General features: G+C 46.3%; 2 protein-coding genes across 7 annotated transcripts in view; one reads left to right on the plus strand and one right to left on the minus strand.

Moving 5' to 3' along the window:
* Positions 1-11,728, plus strand: part of LOC111719772 (polyadenylate-binding protein 2) — a 23,833-nt gene extending 12,105 nt beyond the window's left edge. For 4 of the 6 annotated variants that reach the window (XM_031955045.1, XM_031955046.1, XM_031955047.1 and 1 more), the window contains 3 exons: positions 285-369; positions 834-1,273; positions 1,969-7,890. In XM_031955045.1, coding sequence (XP_031810905.1) covers positions 842-1,273; positions 1,969-2,118 — 582 coding nt within the window. In that variant the 5' untranslated portion in view covers positions 285-369; positions 834-841 and the 3' untranslated portion in view covers positions 2,119-7,890. Of the gene's footprint in view, positions 1-38; positions 175-284; positions 370-833; positions 1,274-1,968; positions 8,248-8,700; positions 8,816-9,388; positions 9,457-9,743; positions 9,851-10,402; positions 10,491-10,577; positions 10,730-11,659 lie in introns of those variants that run through there. The other 2 variants (XM_031955044.1, XM_023499341.2) reach the window with 2 other exon arrangements.
* A 6,156-nt stretch (positions 11,729-17,884) lies between these two features.
* SLC22A17 (solute carrier family 22 member 17) lies at positions 17,885-22,736 on the minus strand. Its single transcript, XM_031949339.1, has 7 exons — positions 22,462-22,736; positions 21,906-22,320; positions 21,656-21,818; positions 20,033-20,252; positions 19,590-19,813; positions 19,116-19,227; positions 17,885-18,688 (listed from the first exon to the last, which is right to left on the minus strand). The coding sequence occupies exons 2-7, from the start codon at positions 22,290-22,292 to the stop codon at positions 18,400-18,402; spliced, it is 1,395 nt and encodes a 464-aa protein (XP_031805199.1). The 5' UTR covers positions 22,293-22,320; positions 22,462-22,736; the 3' UTR covers positions 17,885-18,399.
* Positions 22,737-22,992: the final 256 nt, after the last annotated feature.

Genomic DNA, 22,992 nt, shown 5'->3' on the forward strand with positions numbered 1-22,992 from the left:
GGGGGTGGAGACAGGGTTGAGGGTGGGGGTAAGGGAGGGGCAGGAGCAGGCCCTGTGGGCTGGGTTCTGTGTGTATGGGTGAATGTGTGTATGGGGGGGTGCCGGGAATGTTATCCACCGGAGTCCCCTCTGTCCGAGGCTTCCTGAGGAGAACGGTCATTAAACATGGATTCAGTCAGTAAACCACAGCTGGCAGAGGGGTGGGGGCTGGGCCTGGGTCCGGGCCCTAGGGCAACATTTAGTTTTCCCTATCATTGACCATGATCCCTACCCTCCACCCCTAGGGCTCCATAGCTGGGAGGATGAAAGGCCTCAGCTGGGGGCTCCCTGCCACCAGCGCTGTGTCTTAGGAGCTGCTGCCCAGGCTTGGTAAGTGTCCCTAATATCTTGTTAACCCTCTGCTTCCCTCATCTTCTCCATTAATGTAGTTTAATCCCTTTCATTTTATATGTATAGTATATTGATATATTGATATGGCTCCTCCTCCCACCCCGCTTTTGGGAGAATTCTAGCTTCTGTTCTATCCTAGCTTGCCCTGGGTCCCTTAAAACAGGAAAGATGGTACTATCTTAATTACTCTTTAAGAGAAACAATAAATTTCACTTATTATTTGTAACACAAGTTTAATGACCAAATACACTGAACCTAGTCCCCTTATTAGTGTCTAATTATCTCATTGTCTCTATTCCATTTCTTACCTTTATTTTCCATAGTTCATGGTTTCACACTAGCTGGTCAAACATGAGAAATACCCGTTTGGGCTCTGTCTGGGTATTCTCAGCTTATAGTGGAGCATAGCTCAAGCCCCATTTTCTTCTCTCTGCCTTTTATAGCCAGCCAGATGGCGACTCCAGCCTCAGCCCCAGATACTCGAGCCCTGGTGGCAGATTTTGTGGGTTATAAGCTAAGGCAGAAGGGCTATGCCTGTGGAACTGGCCCAGGAGAGGGCCCTACAAATGAGCCTCTGCACCGGGCCATGCGAGCCGCTGGAGATGAGTTTGAGTCCCGTTTCCGACGCACATTTTCTGATCTGGCTGCTCAGTTGCATGTGACTCCTGGCTCAGCCCAGCAGCGCTTTACCCAGGTCTCAGATGAGCTCTTCCAGGGGGGGGCCAACTGGGGCCGTCTTGTGGCATTCTTCGTCTTTGGGGCAGCGCTCTGTGCAGAGAGCGTCAACAAAGAGATGGAGCCACTGGTGGGACAGGTTCAGGATTGGATGGTGACCTACCTAGAGACACAGCTGGCAGACTGGATCCACAGCAGCGGGGGCTGGGTAAGAGGCTTCCCTCTTCTACTATAAATTGCACATTCCCCAGAAAAGCTTGCCTCACTTGGGGAGGGGAAACAGTTGTGATGGGGAGGCTGGTCTCTGATGGGATGGGAATACATTGGTGTTGCATGGTAAATGTAGGGTGTGGGGGAAGAGCAACAGTTTGGGTGGAGTTAGGCCATCAGGGTAGAGAGGTAATGTTAGTCAACATTTATGGAGTTACTACTGTGTACAGTATGAAGTTCTGTGCACTCTGGGAAAATATAAAAGTCCCCATCATTAAAGAGTTTATAACCCAAAGGGGGAGACATAATAAATACACATGAAAAAAGTATAAATGATACATGCAAGGAAGAGAAGTCTAAGGTAATTCATGTTGGAGTTTAAACATAAATCCTGAAGGGATATGGAAGCAAGAGTTGTGGCTAGAGTGGTATAGAGTTAGCTTGAGAAATCTGCATAAGAAGTTAGTTTTGAAAAGGATTTTTTTTTTTTGCAAAGAAAAAAGATATGGGGTGCACTTGAAGCAGGGAATTTTAGCAAGGTATTTACCAAGCAAGGCTGGAGCTGGGACATGGGATACAGCTACAGTATAGATGGAACTGGAATTCTTCCCCTCCCCTTCTCTCCATCTCCTCTCCTAACATCCCTTTCTTCCTTCTCCTTTTTCTCTTCCCCACTTCCCTTCTCTCCCACAGGCGGAATTCACGGCTCTGTACGGGGATGGGGCCCTGGAGGAGGCAAGGCGTCTGCGGGAGGGGAACTGGGCCTCAGTGCGTACAGTGCTAACAGGGGCTGTGGCACTGGGGGCTCTGGTGACTGTGGGGGCCTTCTTTGCCAGCAAGTGAGAACTCAACCCAGTGTTGGGTCTAGAGTGGCTGTGGGAAGGAGAGAGTAGGGTAGAATGGAGAGAACCCCTTGGGAGAGGTGGGATGGATGAATGGGGAAGGGATAGGGATAAAAGGGGATGCACTGGGGGAGGTGGGGAGGGATTGGGGGGGAATAAGTGAACTCTGTATGTCAGGCAGGAGTTTGGAAGGTTGAGCTAAAGAAATGTGGAAGACACATCTGGAAAGTCAATGTGTGCAAGACAGGGAGAGTCACAGCAGGATTGGGGCCAGGATTGGGTGGGTTTTAGAAAGCAATACCCATAAATTGAGCAGTGTGGAGAGGAGAGGTCATCCTCTAGGGAATTTGGGATTTGCAACCCTAGGGGGTGGTGGACTTTTTGAGGGAGTACAGTAAAAATATACGAGAGATGAAGTCTTCATTGGATAAGTAAGATTAGGGGAGAAAGTTTTAGGATCTTTGGAATGACTGTGGGTACCCTGGGGTTCTCAGTTTGCAGTGAGAAGTGGGTGTTTTAAGTGGGGTGCTTGGATGTGTGTGTATGTGTGCACTTGTGAGCTTTGTGTACCTGGTGTGGTGATAGAATTCTTCCTCAAGGAAAAATAACTTTCCCTAGCAATGAACAAGAGGAGTTAGATCTCCCCTTGGTTGCCCCAGTGCTGGGGATAGGGGGTAAGAGGTAGGGGACTATAGACTGAGAATTTTGAGGCTTTTCTGCAGAAAGTAGTAAGCAGAATTTGAAGAGGGCAGAGTATGCTAGTTGAAATGGCTCAGTTTTGTAGTTGTCTTCACTTCCCTCATTAGTCCCCTCTCCATGCCTTTAGCACTTGCTGCTGCCCCTTCTAGGGCTCTGGACAAAGCAGAACTAAGGAGCTTTCGGAGGGAAGGACATTTTATCATCTGTCCCCCTTTTTCCAGTGGGGTGCAGTGGTGCCTGGAAAGGTTCCCTATCTCTGGGACCTCTCTACCCAAATTTAAACACTAAATTGGGGTTGAAATTTCCCTTTTTGAAAGTATGAATACAAATATTGATCCAGAACCTAGCTCTGTGTACTAAACACTAAGCCTCAGTGAAACTGAGTCTATATGCCTTGAGAGGGACATTCCCAGCTCTGAACTCAGGGGTGGGAGTAGGGTATACTCTAGAAGCCAACCCATTCCACGTGGTGGGCATTGCTGCTGCTAGATCAAAGGCCAGGTATATGGGTTCTAGAGTGCATACCATGATCTAGAAACATTTATGTATGCTTTGAAGCTAGGCTGGTTGCATGGGTGTTAACTGTCTGCATCTCTTAGTGTGAGAATGCTGGATTTCTGTAACCCACAAAAGGATCCAGAAATAACTCTTTCTTTGAAGGAAGGAACTCTTCCTTCCTCTGGATGCATGGCCCTGAGCCAGACCTTGCTGCTGCACTTTCCAAGGTGCTAAAATTGCTGCTCTTAAATGCTGACTCCAGATATGCTGTGCTCTAGAACCCTGCCTGTGATCCAGAGCACTGACTTGCTCATCTAGAACACAGTTGGCTCTTCTGGGTAGAGACTTTTACTTGGTCCCAGAATGTGGCAACTTAGTTGCGCTGCTCTAGAATGTGGGACCAATCTTGGCCTCAGGTGTTTAATCCAAACTTTTGCTTTTGAAAGCTGTGTTCCTTAAGAGGAATTTGTAGGGGAGGTGACACACATTCTGCTGAGACTGTACTGGGTGAGATGGTATCATGAGCCAGAAAGCACTGAGTCAGTTACAGGTGATTAGCATGGAGAGGAGGACAGTTAACACTGACTTAATAGTGACAAACCCAGACCAACTAACAGCTCACAATTGGAGTTTATGTTCCTCTACCCTTACAACACAGCTCTTTCCCCCACCCTCTATCACAGACTCCTAACCTGTGGCCCCTGTTAGCTCCCTTATGGGTCTTTACTAACAGGGGTACCAGGAACCATGGTCAGAAGGACAAAAAACGCACTGCTAAGAGGCTCCTGCTCCTGGATGGAGGGCAGGGGTTATTGATTTAAAGGGGAGGATGCTCAGACTTGGTCTCTAGAAGCATTGGCTGTATTGGGACCACAATGGGCAGTTTTGGCCAGACACTCCTTGTGGGAGCAATGGAAGCCCCTAAGATCTTTCCTTCAGAAAACCAGGGACTTTTCTATTTGGGGCTATTCAGTTCCTGGGGGTTGTCTCTTAGCCAAGCAGGCTGAGTGTGACTCCCTGTTTTTAAGTCCATTTCATTAAAAGTAGGGGGAAACACATTTAATTGCCATTTTCAAAAGGGTAAAACTTGGTGGAGAGGCTGGGGAGGAGTGTTTCTTGCTCCCAAGAACCCATAGGGGCAAGTGGGAGGCTTTGCTTAGGCCATGGGAGGAGTGGAGATGGGGCAGCTAGGTCCTGAGAGTGCTTATCCCACTCCCCACTTCTGCCAGGACATACATTATTTTTCTTTTTCAAGTCAGAAAACAATGCGAGAACGGATTTGGTTAGTTTAGAAGAAAAGAAAAAAGCTCTATAAATATAAATATATATTCATGTATTTTTATTTAATAATTTATAAATACTGGGTTAATTTGACTTTTATTTTTGTGTAATATGTAATGGTCGTATTAAAAAATAAAATCCAGAAGTTTAATGAGGACTGAACAGGGTTTGTGACTTATGCATTTACAACTGGAAGGATGGGGTGGGTGGATACTGACCTCACTCCAATCACCTTTCTGTGTATTTTTTTAGGAGTAGAAATTAAGCTAGGAGGGATGTGGGAACTTGGGGAATTCCTAATAAAGAATTAACATGATAAGAGCCTCTGCTTTCATCCACATGACCTAAGCCAATATTTCTCTGACAAACAAGGACCTAGGCAAGAATATATGTGGCAATCCTGGCCTTTTCTATACTTTTCTGTCTCATCTTCTCCTTCCCTGCCATCTCCCTCCACATCCCAGCTATGGTTCTCAGGCTTTAAACTTCATTTGGAAGATTGATTTTGCTTGATTAGAATCAGAGTACTATAGCAGATAGAGCTGAGTGAGTGAGAAAGAACTGGGTTCATATCTGACTTCTTATTCATGCTTTCTTTGTGACTTTGGGCAAATTAGCTAACCCTCTCAATGGTCCAGGGAACTCTCTTGAGACTAGATTTCAGAACAGTTGCTTATATCTGCATTGGTTGAAGTTTTCTCACTGGGAGTTATCCTATCAATGAAATTCTTTATGAATTCACAAGTTTGAAAAAAAGCCTGCCGTGTGTTTTAGATTTAATAGTTATGAAAAAAAAAATACAGCTTTTGTACCTTCTCTAATTGCCTTAATCAGTGGATCCTAATCATTTAATATATGAGCTGTAGACTCTAGTCTATTCCTCTGCTTCTAAGCAGGGCTTTTTTCAAAACCCATTTCTGACAAAAATCGTTATTTACAAAAACTCTTCAGGCAACAAGATTCCAGGCTTTATGTAATATACTATATTATCCTCCCAGCTCCAAACAGTCCTTACCATAGTTTGGAAATCCTTTTATTTATCTTGACTGCCTTTTGTTGCAGTTTCAGAAAATTTACTTGTGTTCTATTCTCCAAAGAACAGGAGAACAGCTAGTACCCATCTGGAGTTCTTTTGCCTCCTCTCATCCACTCCCCCAAACTTCAGATTCCAGCCAAGTCCTACATTTTTCCTCTACTCCATCTTGACCATCTGCCCTATCTTGCTCTCTCCCCAGTTTTAAAACTGTTGCTTACAACAACTTCCCACCATACATCTGAGCAGCCTTATTTCCAGTAGTTCAACTCTCACCTTTCTACCATCTCAGGACCTCTTTACTTGATCCAGAAATAGTGTTTATTTCTCTCCATTAAAAGTTTAATTAATTTGAGTCGCAAAATGTGCTAGAAGCTGGGAGTACAAGTGTGAAACAAAACAGTCCTTACAGTTAAGGACCTTGTAATCTAATAGGCAAGTGATTGTTATTTGAAGGTTTTTATGTGGTGCTGACTACTTCTAAAACAGTCTCTGTTAAGCTTGTAGTACCATACATTCGGTGCATTCATGTTTCTTTCTGATAGAAACTCTTTAATATGGAGTGATGAGTAAAAGTATCTCCAAATTCATTAAACTCTTTAGAGTGTATCAATTATACAGTAGCAATGCATTTCTGCTTTCATTGTGTGACTTACATTGTGAACTCCTTTGTTTAGACTATTTGGGTCCTAAGCCAAGCCTATAAACAAAATCAATTCGATTCTTCTTTCAAGGTACATGATGATCAAGCATTTATTAGGTGCTAGTCTATGCTACTTGATGAACTTTCTTTTTGCATGATATTTATGAGTTATTTAATCTTTTTTCCTTTTCATCTATATCATCTTAGTAGGACTTTATAAGATTAGGTCAGGTCAACTTTCTGGTAACGAGCCTCTTCAAACTTAGCTAGAGGTTTGTCTGTGGCTGACCATAGCCAGATGTTTGGCCTCTTCTAAAAAGCCTTAATACTTTGTTTAGATCTGCTAGTGCCTGGATGGACTCTGTTGGTGCAGTATTTGAGAACCCCTGATCAGTTCTATATTATCTACTGTCCTGCAGTAAGACTTGAGTAGGACAGACATATACTGTGTGAAGGTAAAACACATTGCAACCCCAATAAATAGATTGATAATCTGGTTTCGTCCTGCCAAAGCCACTGCTTTGTCAGCCTCGGTCCCTTTGTTAGGGACCTTGACGGGCAATGGAGAGCGGAGAAAAGGAGTTGCTATTTATGAACTTTTAGAGAGTAAGGTTTCAAATTAAATCTTCTAGCGTAGCGCTGTAAAGCCCATCTGTGTCTATGGCAAGATGCTGCAACTTGGCCATCTCCCCTTTTTTTCAATGTCAAGATGAATCTTGAACCACAGGCAAGTCAAAAAGTGTTTCCCACCAGTCGGGTAGCCTACAGTCCTTCTAAGGGGAAGGTATTCCTTACTCTCCAAGTGGAAACGGGGCAGGCTTCACGGACGAGGGGCAGGCTGAGTTGGTGTGCTGGTTTCTGCTTCATGTTTATGGGAGAGGTTTCTGGAAGTACAGAGGGAGCAGCAGACCTTGGGAAAGGTCAGGAGAGAAGGGGTGAAGCAGTCACTCTTGAATGCAAGTCGAATCCTGAATGGAATATTGTGGTTCGTGAAACATCATACAAACGCTCCTAGTCTAGCAATCTACCCTCGGGAAGATACGTCTTTCCCTTCTCAGGGTTCACTTGCTTTCCGAGTGACTGAAGAAAGCAAGATGGCGGCACCCTCAGAACTCGATCATATGACCTAAGGTCCCGTGCTCTGACATTGGCAGTCCGTTTGGCTGAAGCGGTCACGTGTTGTAACCTAGGTTGGGGGGCCCTTCGAACCTCTGGGACCAATCGGCAACCGAGCTTCGGATAAGGTTGTGGGGCGGTGTGCGTGAGGTTCCGTTCCGCCTTTCGTAGTTAGTGGCCAATCGCATCGCACGACAGCATGAGTGCCGAGAGGGGGCGCGGCCCATAGGGAGAGAGAGGCGGGGATGGCGTCACAGCGTGGCAGGATTGTTACCTAATGACGGGAGAAGGCGGGACCGACGTTGACTGACAGGCAAGTTTCCCTTACCGAGATTCGAGGATTTGGCTAGCTACCCCGCCTTAGAGGCGTGATCTTATTTGATTGCCAAGTAATTCTACCCAATGGACTCCGAGCGACTGGTGACGGGCAGGCTCCTTGGCTAATGAGCCCCCAGCGTGGCCGGCGCGGCTCTCCAATCGCCGGGCGGCGGGCCCCAGTCTGAGCGGCTATGGCGGCGGCGGCGGCGGCGGCAGCAGCAGCGGGGGCTGCGGGCGGTCGAGGCTCCGGGCCGGGGCGGCGGCGCCATCTTGTGCCCGGGGCCGGGGGGGAGCCCGGGGAGGGGGCCCCGGGCGGCGCGGGGGACTACGGGAACGGGCTGGAGGCGGAGGAGCTGGAGCCAGAGGAATTGCTGCTAGAGCCCGAGCCAGAACCCGAGCCCGAGGAGGAGCCGCCCCGGCCCCGCGCCCCCCCGGGAGCCTCCGGCCCTGGGCCCGGCGCAGGAGCCCCTGGCAGTCAGGAGGAGGAGGAAGAGCCGGGCCTGGTCGAGGGCGACCCGGGGGACGGCGCTATCGAGGACCCGGTGAGGAGGAGTGCTTGGGTGGGAGGTCGGGGTCATGGGGGAAGGGCCGGCGGGCTAGGGGCCGCCGTGGCGGCGGCCGGCGGGGGGAGGGGTCGGGCGGGTCGTGGGCGGAGAATTACGCGGAGCTGGGCGGGACGGGACGGGACTCGGAGTCCTGGCTGGCTGGCTGGCTGGCTGGTTGGCGGCGGCGGCGGGCGGGAGGCTAAGGCCCTAGCCCAGGCCAGAGCCGGAGCCAGGACGCGGTGGGGCCCGTCCCGGGCCGAGGCGGAGGCGGAGGCGGAGACGGAGGCGGGGGCGGGGGAGGAGGGGTGAGAGTGGAGGGGGCTAAAGGGGCTTCCCAAGGGGGAGGGGGTCTGTCTAGCCCTTGGTTCGGGCAGTCTCCGTGGCCGGAGAAGCCAGGAAGGCCCCTCCATGTTTCCTCTAAGCCCCAATCTCCTACCCCACCCACTCCAGGAGCTGGAGGCCATCAAAGCCCGAGTAAGGGAGATGGAGGAAGAGGCCGAGAAATTGAAGGAGCTTCAGAACGAGGTGGAGAAACAGATGAACATGAGCCCACCCCCAGGCAATGGTGAGCGCCGGGGAAGACCTGGTCCGGAAGGAGGAGAGGGGGAGAGTTGGAAGGATCTTTCTCTGGTGACCTTGCTGGGAACCGTGGTTTTGGAAGAGGGCGTTAATGTCCCATGTGTCATGTTCCCTTTTCTCTTTAAGTTAGTGACCCTGCCTTGATTACCAACAATACACAGATTCATGTTTCATTTCTCTTCTCCTCCCCCTCCCCCCCCCAATTTAGGCAGAAATTTTCAGTGATGTTAGCTCTTTAGTGCTAAATTTTGATAGAATCTTTTAAGTGCTAAGAGAAGCATGATAAGTTTGTATTGATTAAAAATTGGAGAGCATCTTAGAGGTCATTTAATTCAAATGTCTTTTTGGGAAACTGAGGCCTTAAGAGGTGAAGTACCTTGAAGAGAGTCATATAGGTAGATAATAGCAGAGCTCTTAATTCCTTTTCACTGTATCATCCTTCTTAAATTTACCCTTTTTCAGGATGTGAGACTGATTACTTTCTCTTGAGGTATTAAGGAATGGGAGATTTTATGAGAATAGAGTAGAAAAGAAAAAATTCCTGCCTTTTGTTTTATAGCTGGCCCAGTGATCATGTCCATTGAGGAGAAGATGGAGGCTGATGCTCGATCCATCTATGTGGGCAATGTAAGTATTATTTTTTTCCTAGGGGAGGCTATTATTTTTGGGAAAGATTTGGAAAGAGGATCTAATGAAGAAACTAAGTAAATTGCAAAGGAAAAGACATGGGATAGGTCAGAAAAGGGAATAGTTCTAACTTTGTAGTTAGCTCACCTTTTGTTAGTGTCTAAATGATTTAGGGCTTCCTCTCTCCCTTCATCTTCCCCACCCCCACCTCAATGGTAGACCAACAACAACCAGTGTTGTCTTGGATTATGTTTGCCCTATAAGTGAAATTTGTCTTTTCTGCTTAGGTGGACTATGGTGCAACAGCAGAAGAGCTGGAGGCACACTTCCATGGTTGTGGTTCAGTTAATCGAGTTACCATCCTTTGTGACAAATTCAGTGGCCATCCTAAGGGGTAAGCATGGGGAAGAGAGGGTGGAGCCACAGGTTAACACTCACTTTATCAAAATTTAAAGGTCAGGTAGTATATATGTTATGTTTGTTACTTGGTTGAATGTAGAGAGGCAGTTTAGAGTTGGCCGTAAAGCATATTAGATTCAAGTTCTGCCTCCAACATAGGGAAAGTCACTTAACTTTTCAGTACTTTAGGCAACTCTCTTAAGACTACATATTGCAGAGAAATTGCCAGCTTGGGTTGGGTGTTCCATATACCAGGGAAATCACAAATCCAGGCTTTATTCTTGTTGAATTTAAGAAACTTGAGGGTATGCATTAATTCTTTTTTGCATTTGTATCCCTAGGATTAGTATGGTGTTTTTTACACAAATGCTTATTATATATTTGTTTAGACAAGAATAAGATAGACCATATGGCCTTCCTTTAAGGAGCAGACATAATAAACTAGCCCTGGTATAAGTGTATTTAGGGAGTTAATTATGTATAGAAAACTATAGAAGAATAAATGTAGGAAAAAACAAGTTTATTCTTGTTTTCTCCCCTTTCCCAGGTTTGCATACATAGAATTTTCAGATAAAGATTCGGTGAGGACGTCGATGGCCTTGGATGATTCTCTTTTCAGAGGAAGACAGATCAAAGTAAGCACTATCCATATATATTAGTGTTCCATGCTGATTTTGAGTATTTGCCCTTTCCCGATCTTAACTGTTTTCCATTTGCTATAGGTGATACCAAAACGGACCAATCGACCAGGGATCAGCACCACAGATCGGGGTTTTCCACGTGCTCGATATCGTGCCAGGGCTACTAACTACAGTAGTTCACGCTCTCGATTCTATAGTGGCTTCAACAGCAGACCCCGGGGCCGAGTCTACAGGTCAGGATAGATGGGCTGCTCCTCTCTCCTTCCCCATGAATCTTAAACCCTGCTTCTCATCTGGTTCAAGCCCTCCCTCCCTAGAGGAGCTTCAGTTCTTGCCTGTGTGTGATGGTAGTTAAAGGGCAAGGTTAATTTATAGAACCCAGTCAGTACCTGGGGCTAAGGAGAGGATCCTAGTCTCTTTCAGAGGCTTCTCCTTCTTAGTTATTGGTAGCACTACAAACTTACTAGCAAGAGGGTTTCTACATCAAAGACTGAGCAGAACCAAGTGTCACTATTCATAGGAAGGTGGGAGGAAAGAGGGGATGAGGTGAGATTTTTTTTTTTTCCCCTCAGGGGTGGGGAAGGATCAAAAAATGCCAGTTAGTTTGGATCTCTCCATTCTGGATGAGTTATGAAGATTATCTTTACTAGCTTTTGTCAGGGTTTTTGGAATTGTCATTTTCTTAGTGTCTGAATGCTTGTTGCTTTTAGAACCTAAAGGTTCTGTTATTTTAATCTTCTTAATATGTAGGGAATGTTAGGTAGTATAAATCTCTTACCTTTTTACAAGAGCTGCTTTTTCTGATCCCGGGAAAGTTAAGAAAGGGACTGGTGGTTGTAATACCCACCATGGGCAACAGTGTAAATGCTTTTGGGGAGAGTTGAAAACAAACTCTGGCATAGGTAGAATATTTGGGACCTGAGCCTCTCCTCGGTTTTTTTTCTCTCTCCCCATGGGACATAACACTGGGTGTAGTTTTTTCCATCATCCAGATAACTTCTATTCTGCTGCTAACTTGTGCCCTCTGGTGGGATTTTAGGTATTTGTAGTGAAAAACTTGTCCCTTAGATAGAACTAGAGTTGGACCAGTAGGATTACGGGAGGGGGTTGTACTGAGATATCCATTAACTATGTTTACACCCAACTCTCCTTCTTTTTTCTAGGGGCCGGGCTAGAGCGACGTCATGGTATTCCCCTTACTAAAAAAAAAAAACAAAAAACACAAAAAAAAACACAAACAAAAAAAAAACAAAAAAGTGTGTATTAGGAGGAGAGAGAGGAAAAAAAGGAAAGAAGGAAAAAAAAGAATTAAAAAAAAAAGAAAAACAGAAGATGACCTTGATGGAAAAAAAATATTTTTAAAAAAAAAAGATATACTGTGGAAGGGGGGAGAATCCCATAACTAACTGCTGAGGAGGGACCTGCTTCTGAGGGTCTGGTCAGGGGAAGGGCCCCCCGGGGAATGGGACAGGGGGCTGCTCATTCACTCTGGGGGTTCGACATGGACAAGTCTCGACTTCGAAAACTGTTCCCTACCCTTTTCCCCCCTGCCTCCTCTCCTCACTTCACCCACTGGGGCTGCTCAGGGGTGGGGGCAGGATGGTGGGAAAGGTTTTACCTAAGGGTATGTAAGGACACAAAACTGTTCTGCTTGTTACCCTCCCTCCATCTCTTCCCTTTTCTCCTTCCTGCCTGCCTCTTATCCTGCCAATTACCCCCTCCCTCGCTCCCCTCTTCCTGGCTCCCTGTCCCTCATCCCTGGGACTACTTCTCCTGACCCTCCAGAGATTCCCTGGTGATCTATTTTGTTTCCGTTTGTGTTTCTGTTTCTGTTTTGAGTGTCTTTCTTTGCAGGTTTCTGTAGCCGGAAGAACTCCGTTCCGCTCCCAGCGGCTCCAGTGTAAACTCCCCTTCCCCCTGGGGAAATGCACCACCTTGTTTGGGGGGTTGGGGGTTGGGTATTTTTTCTTTTTTCTTTTTTCCTTTTTTTTTTTCTTTGTTTCTTTTAATTTGGTTTTGGAGGGGGTGGGAGGAAGTGGGAACGGGATGGAGGGAGGGTTTGGGGATTTTGTTTATTTTTTTAGGTATTTCCAGGGGTGGGAGGAGTTTTTTGTTTTTTTTTTTTTAATATGTGTCATGAATAAAATAAAAATGTTTTTTGAAAATAGTGTGCAGTCTTTTCAATGTAAGGAATATTTCTTTTCCTTAGATCTCAGCTAGAAGATCTCCTTGGGCAGAAGTGTTGGTGTTACGGAGGTAGATTTGCCACTTAAAATTGAAAATTGGCCTTAGATTACAAGTAGTAAGGATAATGAACATTGTAATTGAGAAAGACAAGTTTTCTGGACTATAAAGTTTCTTCCCTGGGCATTTGATAGGTAGAAATGTAAGCCAAGACTAGATAGAGTGACCTAAAATGCATGTTTGTACTGTTTACCAGTGATGTCCAACTCAGGATGGCTACTAAATTTGAAGACTTCATATGTGAAACACATAATTGACTTAAAAATCACAAACATTTTATTATGCTTGCTTTGTTAAATATTTCCCAGTTTGGACAAGTATTCGGGCTCCATGTTTTTCTGACACTTCTGCTGGTATGTATTTGGTTGTAGATGATTTGTCCATATCTCTCAAACATTGGACTAATGGGCTATCTCTCCCCATCTGTATTGCCATGTGAACTTTAGGAGGAAGTAAGCTATTTTAAATTCAACTAAAACACTTGTGAAGGTAAACTTTATTCCAGAAGGATTTAAAGATAATTAGAAAGCTAGCATTCTTATCAAAAATGTTTTAGATTATCGCTTCAGATCTTAAATGAATGCTGTCTCTAGCTACTTAAAAACTCAAATTTGCCTCCAAAGATCTTTCTCTTTGTTGTTGTCTAGAGACTCAAATCAGAAAAGCTTCACTTATTATCTTCAGTGTGTCTCCAAATTACAGATGAACTGGAGCAAAAAGGAGTTAAGTGACTTGCCCAGGATCATGCCACTAGTGTTTTGAAGTTGAATTTTAACTCTTCCTGACTCCAGGCCATTTGTTCTGGATTGCTTAGCTGTTATGGACTTGTCTACAGTTATTCAAGTCATCTAATCCAGATGTAGACTGTGTTTTATAAGCATTTCATGATGGCTTTTGTCTGAAATTTCACTTTTGGCAGTCAAGTTCCCCATTCTTTAGTTAGCTTTCCCACAAAGGATTTCTTTGACATTCTTACCTGCATTGATCTTTTTGAACTTCCATAGCTCATATTAGGTATTTGTCATTTTGGCCACTAGTCATAATAGTTTCACTTTTTTTTTCCTCTCCAGTTAGTAAATTATTTGAACAGAGTTATATTCACCAGGTAAGTACTTGCTATTTGAATACATTTAGGGGATTTGTGGGATGAAGAATAGTTTAGTGAGTGCTGAGGTGGATTAATCTGTCTCACCTGTTCACAAGGATATAATTTAGCTTGCTAGTAACATAGTTAAATTTTCCTTTCAGGTTAAGACTTGTTTGAGAGAATTGTCTTGTATGGTTGGTCATCTACTGTTTTAGTAATTGGAGTATCCCATTTCTTTAAAAATCTTGTGGGTCAGAGCTGTGTGGGGACTTGCTTGGCTGCTGTTGGAAATAATACCATTCAATCCTTCCTTTCTTGGCCCAGTCTTTATTAAAGTAGAAGTTAATATTTTCTGTGACTTGCTTCTACTTTCCGTTCCTTTTCAGATATTCTGGTTTGTTTTCCATTGCAGAACTTTTCAATTTTCTAACTTTAATTTTTAAACTGCATTTTAACATGTAAAATAGAAGGTAATTTATTTGTAACCTGTTTATACAGTTAACTCAGCAAAGTAGTTTTGGGGATTGGTGACAATAAACATGAAATACTCTATAATGAATCCTAGTTCCAATCCTAAGGTTCAGATTTCCTACTCTTCCAGATCTGATTATTTTGTTGTGAATCTTACACAGTTACTCATTTTAGATGAAGAATATAACTCAGAGTAAGATTCAGCCTTGGCATTCTCCTTACCACCTAGTCTTTGGACGTAGAAGGGACTTTGGATGAGCTGCCTAGTATTTTTTGAAGGTGAGAGTTGTACTGTGACAACTAAGATGGTTCTGTATGGCACATGGATGCTAAGATTTAATGGCAGGGAAGTTAAGTACCCCACAAGGCAAATTACCTAGTTATTTTACTAGACTCATTCAGCCTTATCTTATCCTGACTTTGGGGAAAAGTCCCAGATGATCTTTTTATGCTTAGTGAGCCCCTGGCAACTAAATCCTTCATGTACATATACATACTTTCCTTTAAAATTGTGAACTATTTGAGGACAGAATGTTGAAACCAAGAACCTGAGTGGGGAGGGGAAGTGATGGTTAAGAGATTTAAGTATTAATTATTTTACATAGCACTGTACCAGGGCTAAGCACTTTACAATTGTTTTCATTTGATCCTCGCCCTATGAGGTTGATGTAACATCCCCATTTTACATTGAAGGAGACTTGAGGCAAACAACTTGGCTACAATTACATAGCCATAGTAATTGCCAAAAGATATTTTGGAGGGATTGCATACTCTTGTAACAGGGTAGAGTAGGGTACCATGCCAAATGCTAGATCCTGAAGGTATTAAAGCATTCAAATGGAATTTAAACTCTCATATCTCTTAACTTCTTTCATTGTGGATCAATGTGTCATCCATGAATATATCTCAGCCTTTGTTGAACCTAAGTTTTGAGTCAGTAAATTCTAATTGGCTCAATAAAATTATCAAACATGACTAGATCAAAATAAAGTAGCAATTTCTTTTATTTGGGTGTGAGAACTTCAAGGTTCAGAGACACCTGTTAAATTCCAATATTTTAGGATTTGGTGAACCAGGTACACTTGCTTTCTATAATTTTTTTTTTTTTTTTTTTTTTTTTGGTAGATCTGCAATATTTTGCCTGTTCAGCTACAGTAAAAATTCTTTCAGGATAGGTACCTACCTCATCACCTGAATGCCTGGCTCTTTCTACTACTTTACTGACCACAATAAATGCTTGTCAAATGTCCTCATAGCCCTGTAAAATTCATAAACTTTGATTTCTGTATCTTAAGACTTGGCTCCCAAGGCCTCTTCTAAAAAGCTTTGCCTCATCTTCCCAGGAGTTTAGTCCTTTTCCAGGCTTTGTAATATTGTATTTTATTTGTTTATCTGTATACTTGTTTTCCCCACTAGAACATAAGCTCTTCCAGGGCCAAGAATTTTTTTGTGCCTCAATATTTCTCTTTATGTACATCTTTTTCTGCAGGTAGGAACTACTACTTGATTATTTTAGCTTCTTTTCTCTGGACTTTTTCTAGATCTGTGAAAAAACAAAACAAAAAGCATATATACATTGACAAGGAAATTAGTTCACTATTTTTGTCATCACTTTTGAAATTACTGTACTGTTCAATAGCATACACTATCCCAAATTATTGGCAAATAAAGCAGCCTGAGATTAATATAGAATCTTTTTTCCCAAAATACTCAAAGACCTTTTTCATATATGATTTTAATAGTTCACTCAGATCGAGTTTTATCTGGGATGGGATAATTTCCATATTACCAATAACTTAAGGCTACAGGTGAAATTCCAGCTTCCACTGTCTTTTTCTCATGTAGTAACTATGCATCCCAGAATTTCTTGATCCACATTTCAAGAGCATTGCTCTTTAATGAAACATTCATTACAAAAGAATTTTTCTAGTAGGGGACAGCCTTCAGATTTATACAGGATTTCTCCCTACCCCCCAAAGATCTCAGTGTTTTTTATAGTTTATTTTTTGGCTGAGTCAATTGGGGTTAAATGACACCCAACATCATAGAGGAAGTGTTAAGTGTCTGACGTCAGATTTGAACGCGGGTCCTCCTTCAGGACGGGTGCTCTAACTACCGTGCCACCTCGCTTACGTAGGGTATGCTTTCTTAAAAAGAGTTATTACCTCTTGCCTGAAACTACCCCTGAAAATACTATGCTTCTTTTATGCCTCTCTTCATCTTTTGCCCACATGCTGGAAATGACTGATCTTTATTTAAACCAGGGGTGGGGAAAGTCTGTCAAGGCCCACAGGTCTTGTAAGGTTTGTGAAATAATTTGCTAAGACCGCTGCAGGCAGCAATATGCTGAAACCTAGGTACATCATCCCACTGCTTTGAGTTCTATGTGTTGATAATTTTGTATGGCATGCAAATGTTAAAGATATCCAAATGGCCCTTGGCAGAAGAAAAAGTTTGCTCTACACCTGATATAAACAAACCCTACTTTTAAGATTCAAAAGGAGAGACATTCATCTTCCTGTCCTTCAAACATTCCTAGTAAAAACTTTAGGTCACTTTCAGTCTATAATGACTTTAAACATCACTTCTGGACCTTAATTTCTCCATCCTTAAAATGAGTGGACTGGATTACATGACCTTTAAGGATCTTTCCAGTTCCAATGTCCTGATTAGCATATAGATCAAAGGATTATAAATTTAGAGCTGAAGGGGACCTTTAAAATTATTAAATCGGTTTACTATTGAGGACAAACTCAGAGAGAAAGGGACTCGAATAAGGTCAAATAGGCAGTGGCAGAAATGGGATTTGAATTCGGGACCTCTGACCAGGTCTTCTGTCTACAAATTCAGCACTTTATCCCATTCTACTCTGCTTTCTATTTTAAATGCCCTCATCCTCTAAACTTTTAATGGCACTTGTAGTAACAATAGTTCATTTCTCTTGGACACTAATTTACAAGCATTTTCTTCTCATCAGTGTAGCCAAGGATGTAATGCCAGCGATAGAAATCATTTGGTGTCTGAGTAAAGTGGCTAGGCGGCAAGCTTCAATGTTCTGAGCTGCTTCTTCATACATACTATGTTGGTGATATATAGTTTTTACATGTGCATCTTGATTCCCTATCCAGATTATGCTATGTTCCTTGAGGGCCTAGATTCTGTTATTCAGTGCTTTTGTCTTCTCATAGGATCTAGGACCCACAACAGGCTCAATACTTATTGTACGAGTAAAGCAATTCATGAGATGGATAATCCTCTCCTGCTTTGGGCAGCTGCTCCCCATTCTTACATCTAAATTTTTCTTGAAGAAATTTGGGTATGGTAATTTAGGAGAGCAGATCCCCAAATGAAACATTCTGGCCCCATTAAGGCAAATGTGCTTACTCTTATCACCTGCCCTCCAGTAGCTGTTCAAAGGATAATGGATTGTGATGAAGGAAAGCAGCAACATTTTTCCAGAGTCCAGTGAGATGGAGGAAGTGGTAGGGTAGAGGATTAATATGTTTCAGATTTCAAAGATACCCTCTTTGAAAAAAAAAAAAAAAAAAAAAAGTCATGGAAGACAGAAAAAATGTTTAGGCCCTTGTTCTTTCATTTAAAATTTCTTTATTGAAATATAAGTAGTAGGCCCCAGTGTGTGAAGTCTGGGTATCCTTGGGTGAGACTAGAGAGGCCTGCTGTTCTCACTGCAGTCCACACTTGTGTCCTTTGCCTAGGGGATTGCTGTACAGAACCCCATGATCCCTCCCCCAGACACCAGTCTTGGGGGGTGGGGGAAACCTACAAAGTAGCAGGGAGGAGTAAGTGAAGCAGGCTTGTGAATCTCCCCTTGTCTAATGGTGGCATCCCATGGGTTGGGATGCACTTAACTCCACTTTCCACATGGCCTTCTTGGGAACTACATCTTCCTATTGGATGAGGTTCACTCATGTTTTGTGGCCAGACTTCCCTCTTCCCAAGAGCCCACTCTGGGCCTATCTTGGGCTTTGTATGACCAACATGGCATGCTAGGATGTTTCTCATCTCCTTCATGGCATCTATTAGCCTCTGCATTTTGAAGGCAGTGCCCCATTCTCCTGTTGCAGACCCAACACGCAGCATTCAGAGGGCAGGCGTTGGTGTGGCAAGAAGGGGTACATGGTCACAACGGGTTGGGGGTGGCGGCCTTAGCAAGGAAGGCCGACGGCAGAGCTCCCCATCCCTAAGAGCCTCTGGAAGGGCCTTGCGTTTGCTCTCAGGCAGCAGCATGATGCTAAGAATGCAGAGAAGGGCACAGGCTGCCAAGACTACGTGCTGCAAGAAGGCACCTCGGCCAGCATGGAGCCGCTGTACTGGACCACTCAGCTGGCCTAGTGCTCCTAATGCCAGGATTAGGCCCAGGCCACGTCCCCTGTGGAAGGGGGGAAATGAAACTCAGACAGCCTGAAGATGCCAGTTCTGACCCAAATAGCTGCTTTCCTTTCTCAGTTTAGAACTACCCGCTCTGTCCCCTTTCTTCACAATCCTCTTCCTAATATCAATAATAATATTTCTTTACATGTGTTCATGTAAAGAACATGTGAACATGTGTTCACATTTCATTTGATCGAATAATACCCTAAAATAGTAGTAGAATCCCTTTTTTTACAGAAGGGAAAATTAAGACTGAGAAAGGGGACTTGCCCAGAATCAGATAGCTAATATCTCTGATAAGACCTAAACTTCTGACTTCAGGGCCATCATTTTCTCCACTTTCCAGCTTGGACTTTGCCCTGAACTCCCTTAGACTTGCTGGAGAGGACCCACTCCCACCTGAGTCTCCCCCACCTCGTTCTCACCGGACTGTCGTAGGGATGACCTCTGCAGCAAGAAGGATGCTGAGAACACCGGCAGCGTGGGCAAAGAAGAGTCCGAGCACAGAGAAAGTGGTGATGGCCACATCGTTCAGATCTGCAGGAACAGAGGGAAGAGTGTCGGAGCCCATAAGGCCTCACCTGCCCAGCCCACGGTGCCCTCGGAAGTCCTGCAGGCTTGGCATTGCATTTGCTGGGCAGCATGCCAAAAATCATCTCCCTGGGATCTGGTACTTTGCACACAGCTTGCTTTTCCCAACAAGTGTGTGTAAATGAGAAAGGGGTGGGGTGGGGTGGGGTTGATAATAGAAAAGGTGGTAAGAGGAAGCGTGTATGAGGCAGTGCTCATCTGTCAGAGAAATGGAGACTTTGGACAAAAGGTTGGAGGATTTCATGTATCTGATGGGATCACAGCCCCCAGAAAAGGGGCAAATGTTGCCATGGCTCTGGGATGCTCACAATCTCTCAGGCCCAGCAGCACAAGAGAGGCAATGCCGGTGAGGGTCATAGTGAGCAGCAGGATGCCCCGGCGGCCAAAACGGTCAACGGTAACCCCCAGGAAGACACAGGCCAAGCCAGCTGTGCCTCCAGCCAGCAGAGAATACAGGTTGAAGTCGACCTGGGACTTTCGTCCCACTCCTCCCACAAGCTGGTAGCAGTGCCTAATCCCATGGGCAATGAAGCTGTAAGAGTGAGACAAATGGAAAGACCTCGAGTTTTTATCCCACAGTTCCCTCACCTCTGCTGGAACTCAGTTTTGCAGAATCCAGGCTATCCAGCCTATGTGGAATTCTTAATGTCTAGCCTACTGGACTGAAGTCTTGCCCCATCCCCAACTCCTTGAGCTTGGTGCCAGAGAGGCGCCCCATCCACCACCCCTTGCCGTTTTGTTCAATGCTCACGTGGTGAAGCCCAGGATAAGTAGGTTTTTCCAGATGTTTCGACAGCTGAGTAAGGCTGAAAGCGAGATCTGGGCAGTTGCAGGAAGGGGACAAGTATTCTCCAGATCTTGGGAAGGGAGGGAAAGAGGGAAAGAGGGAAGTATACTCCAGAAACTGAAGTGATTATATGGGCACGCACCTAAAGTTACATGTTGATCTGGTCCCTGAGCAGGGACTGTTTAGTCAGAATCCTCTCTGGGATATATATGAGGGCCTGTTTTTAGAGTGAGAGGCCTCTCTGAGGCTAGTTTCCATAGGAGGAAGCCTGCCTGGCCTATTGAGGTCTATCTGCCTACAGAAAGTCACCTACATGTCCACCCACTGAGAAAGTATTCACCAGCTAAGAGCTCTCCAAGTCTTCCCTCAGTCCCCCCTCGGGGTTCTTACTTATCCCAGTGGTTCTTGGGTCTTTTTTTTCAGAACCTCAACTGCCTGGGCCCTGTTGTCCCCGAGACACCAAACCACCTTAGCTGAACAGACCGGCCGCTAGACAGGCAGGGGCAATCGGGGAGGGAGGGAAGAGAAATTCTTCGAGCAGACTTCCGGTTTAATTCCCATTTGGGGAAACCTTTGCCACTACTGGGAAGAGGAGGCTGGGGAAAGAGCTTTAGGAGCCAAGGGGAGACGGTGATGGGAGAATGAAGGAGTGAACTGGGTGTGGGGGAATTGGATTCACAAGACTTTCCTAGCTCTATGGGCTAGCTGGTGGAGGATTGGGGGGAGGTACGACCCTAGAGAGGAAGAGTACAGGGGAGCTGTGATCAATCAAAGTTCCAACCTTGCAAGGGCCAAGCCACCCAAAGGGAAACTTCCCATCTCCCATCAGCTCTGGGAGATTGCCGCCGCTGGGAGGGCTCACATAACTCCAGGCCTGAGGACATGGCAAGGGCAGGTCCAGAAGAAAAAAGTGGGAAACAGAGACAGGGAGGAAAAGCAGGGGGGAAGAGGCGGAAGGAGGGATGAGGTGGGCCGGTAGGTGCAGAAGGCTGTGGGCAGGTAGTTAGAAGACCCGGGAAAGAGGCCAGGCTCAGATTTTTTTGCTACTGCCCCGGCAAGTACACATTTTGACCTGGGGCCCCATGTAACATGGTTGCAAATTAAGGGCCTTAGGGGGCCCTGGGGAGGCTGCTGGACTGAAGGAGATGAGAAGGAAGGCAAGCCAGGAGGAGGGTTTTCGTGGGGGAGGAGCGAATAACCCCAAGGGAAGCCGGCAGGGAGAAGGAGCTGTACTACGGTCAGAGGCCAAATCAGCCCCACCAACATGGCCCAAGAGGAATCCGGGCCGTGAGAAGGTGGGACCTGCGCCCCTCCTACTCCAGGGTCCCCACAAGGCCAGAGCAGCCCTCGGGCGCCCCACCCTGGAAGGGGGACCTTCCATCCCCTTCCCCAGCCTCCTCCCTCGTCCCTGGCCGGGTAACTGAATTGCTAAATTCACATTTTGGCCAAATCTTATGAAACATGGGGAGGGAGCTCCTGCCGGCTTTGAGAACTGGAGCTGACCTTTAAAGAACACCCCGCCACCCACGGACTCCTCCTTGCTCCCCCTGGGGTTTTCCTTCCTTTTTTCAAGTGGCTTTCCTTAGCTCACTTGCTCCTTAGAGTGGTCTCCTAGTGCAATGCACTCCTGCCCTGCATATACATACCTGTCTGTAGGATGGCCCAGACCCAGGTAGCCACAGGCAAAGCCCAAGAGGAAGAGGATCTGCTCCAGCGTTACCTCCCAGCCCCTTTCACAGACTAGATCCCACTGTGGAGGGGGAGAGAAGGGTTCGCTGGGACGGAGAGGGCAGGAGATTCCCCAGTCCAGCTCCCAAGTCCTACCCTTCACCCTCACCTGGGTGACCATGTTGCCACGGAGCACAGGGAGACCACTGTAGTCCCAGCCATGGGGGCACCGGGTGCTGTTGGGTGGGGGTGGGGAGCAGGTCTCTTCACTCGCGTTGAGGGTCGGCTCCCATCCTGAGGCATTGGCCTGGCGACATCTCAGGGGCGGCACCAGGGTGAGGATGGGGTCTGAGGCCAGACCCAGGGCCACGAACAGCAGGGGCAGGCAGCTCAAGCCCAGCTGCACCTGCTGGGCCCTCCCCACCACCCCCACCTGCGAGAGCAGCGACTCGAAGCTGGGGGGCCCTATGGGGGCTGCCAGGGACAGGCTGCTCCCCAATGCATCAGGAGCCGCTGGCCCCCCTTCCCCCTCCCCTTCGCCCTCCCGTGGCTCCATTCACCCTGGAACGGAGGAGGGACCCGACCTGTAGGGAACAAGAGAGAAAAATAGGGAGGAAGGGGAGGGATGGAGAATGACAGAGGGAAACAAAAGGAGGGGCGGAGGGGGGAGATGGTGGAATAAGGGGTGGGTGAGGTCTTTGCACTTCTGAGGGGCAGTCACTCACCCCTCTGGGGCTGGCGGGGGTCTCTATGGCCCTTGCACCTTTGCTGCTCCCCCCATGGGGTGAGGGGGTCTTGGTGGCCAAAGAACCAGGGCCTACTGCTGTGGCTTGGGGGGGGGTGCCTCCTCTCCCCTCTCCGCCCCTGCTCTTCCTTCCCTTCCTCTAGTCCAGTCTCCCGCCTCCTTCTCCCCTCCCTGCTATCGATTGCTCCGGCCCCACTGCCTGGCCCTCACTCCACGGCTTTGCTAGATTTCCCACCCTACCCCCCCCTTCCTTTCTTCAGCTCGGGGCTCCTTTTCTCTCCTCCCCTTCCTTTAGACTCTCCTCCCCTTCCCGGGTCCTCCTGGACTCACCCTCTGAGGGAGGGAACCTCACTCTATCCGCCCTTCTTCTGAGCGGCCTTAAGGCTTGGAAAAGGAAGAAGGGGGAGCTGGGAGCGGGCGGAGGTGCTGGCCCAGCAACAATCCGGCCCGCCGCTTCCAGTGCCCGGCTCCAGCAGGAAAGGGAATCGCTGGATCTGCTGCTAGAGGCCCT

Source organism: Sarcophilus harrisii, chromosome 2 (genome assembly GCF_902635505.1).
Source record: "Sarcophilus harrisii chromosome 2, mSarHar1.11, whole genome shotgun sequence".
NCBI classification, from domain to species: Eukaryota; Metazoa; Chordata; class Mammalia; order Dasyuromorphia; family Dasyuridae; genus Sarcophilus; species Sarcophilus harrisii.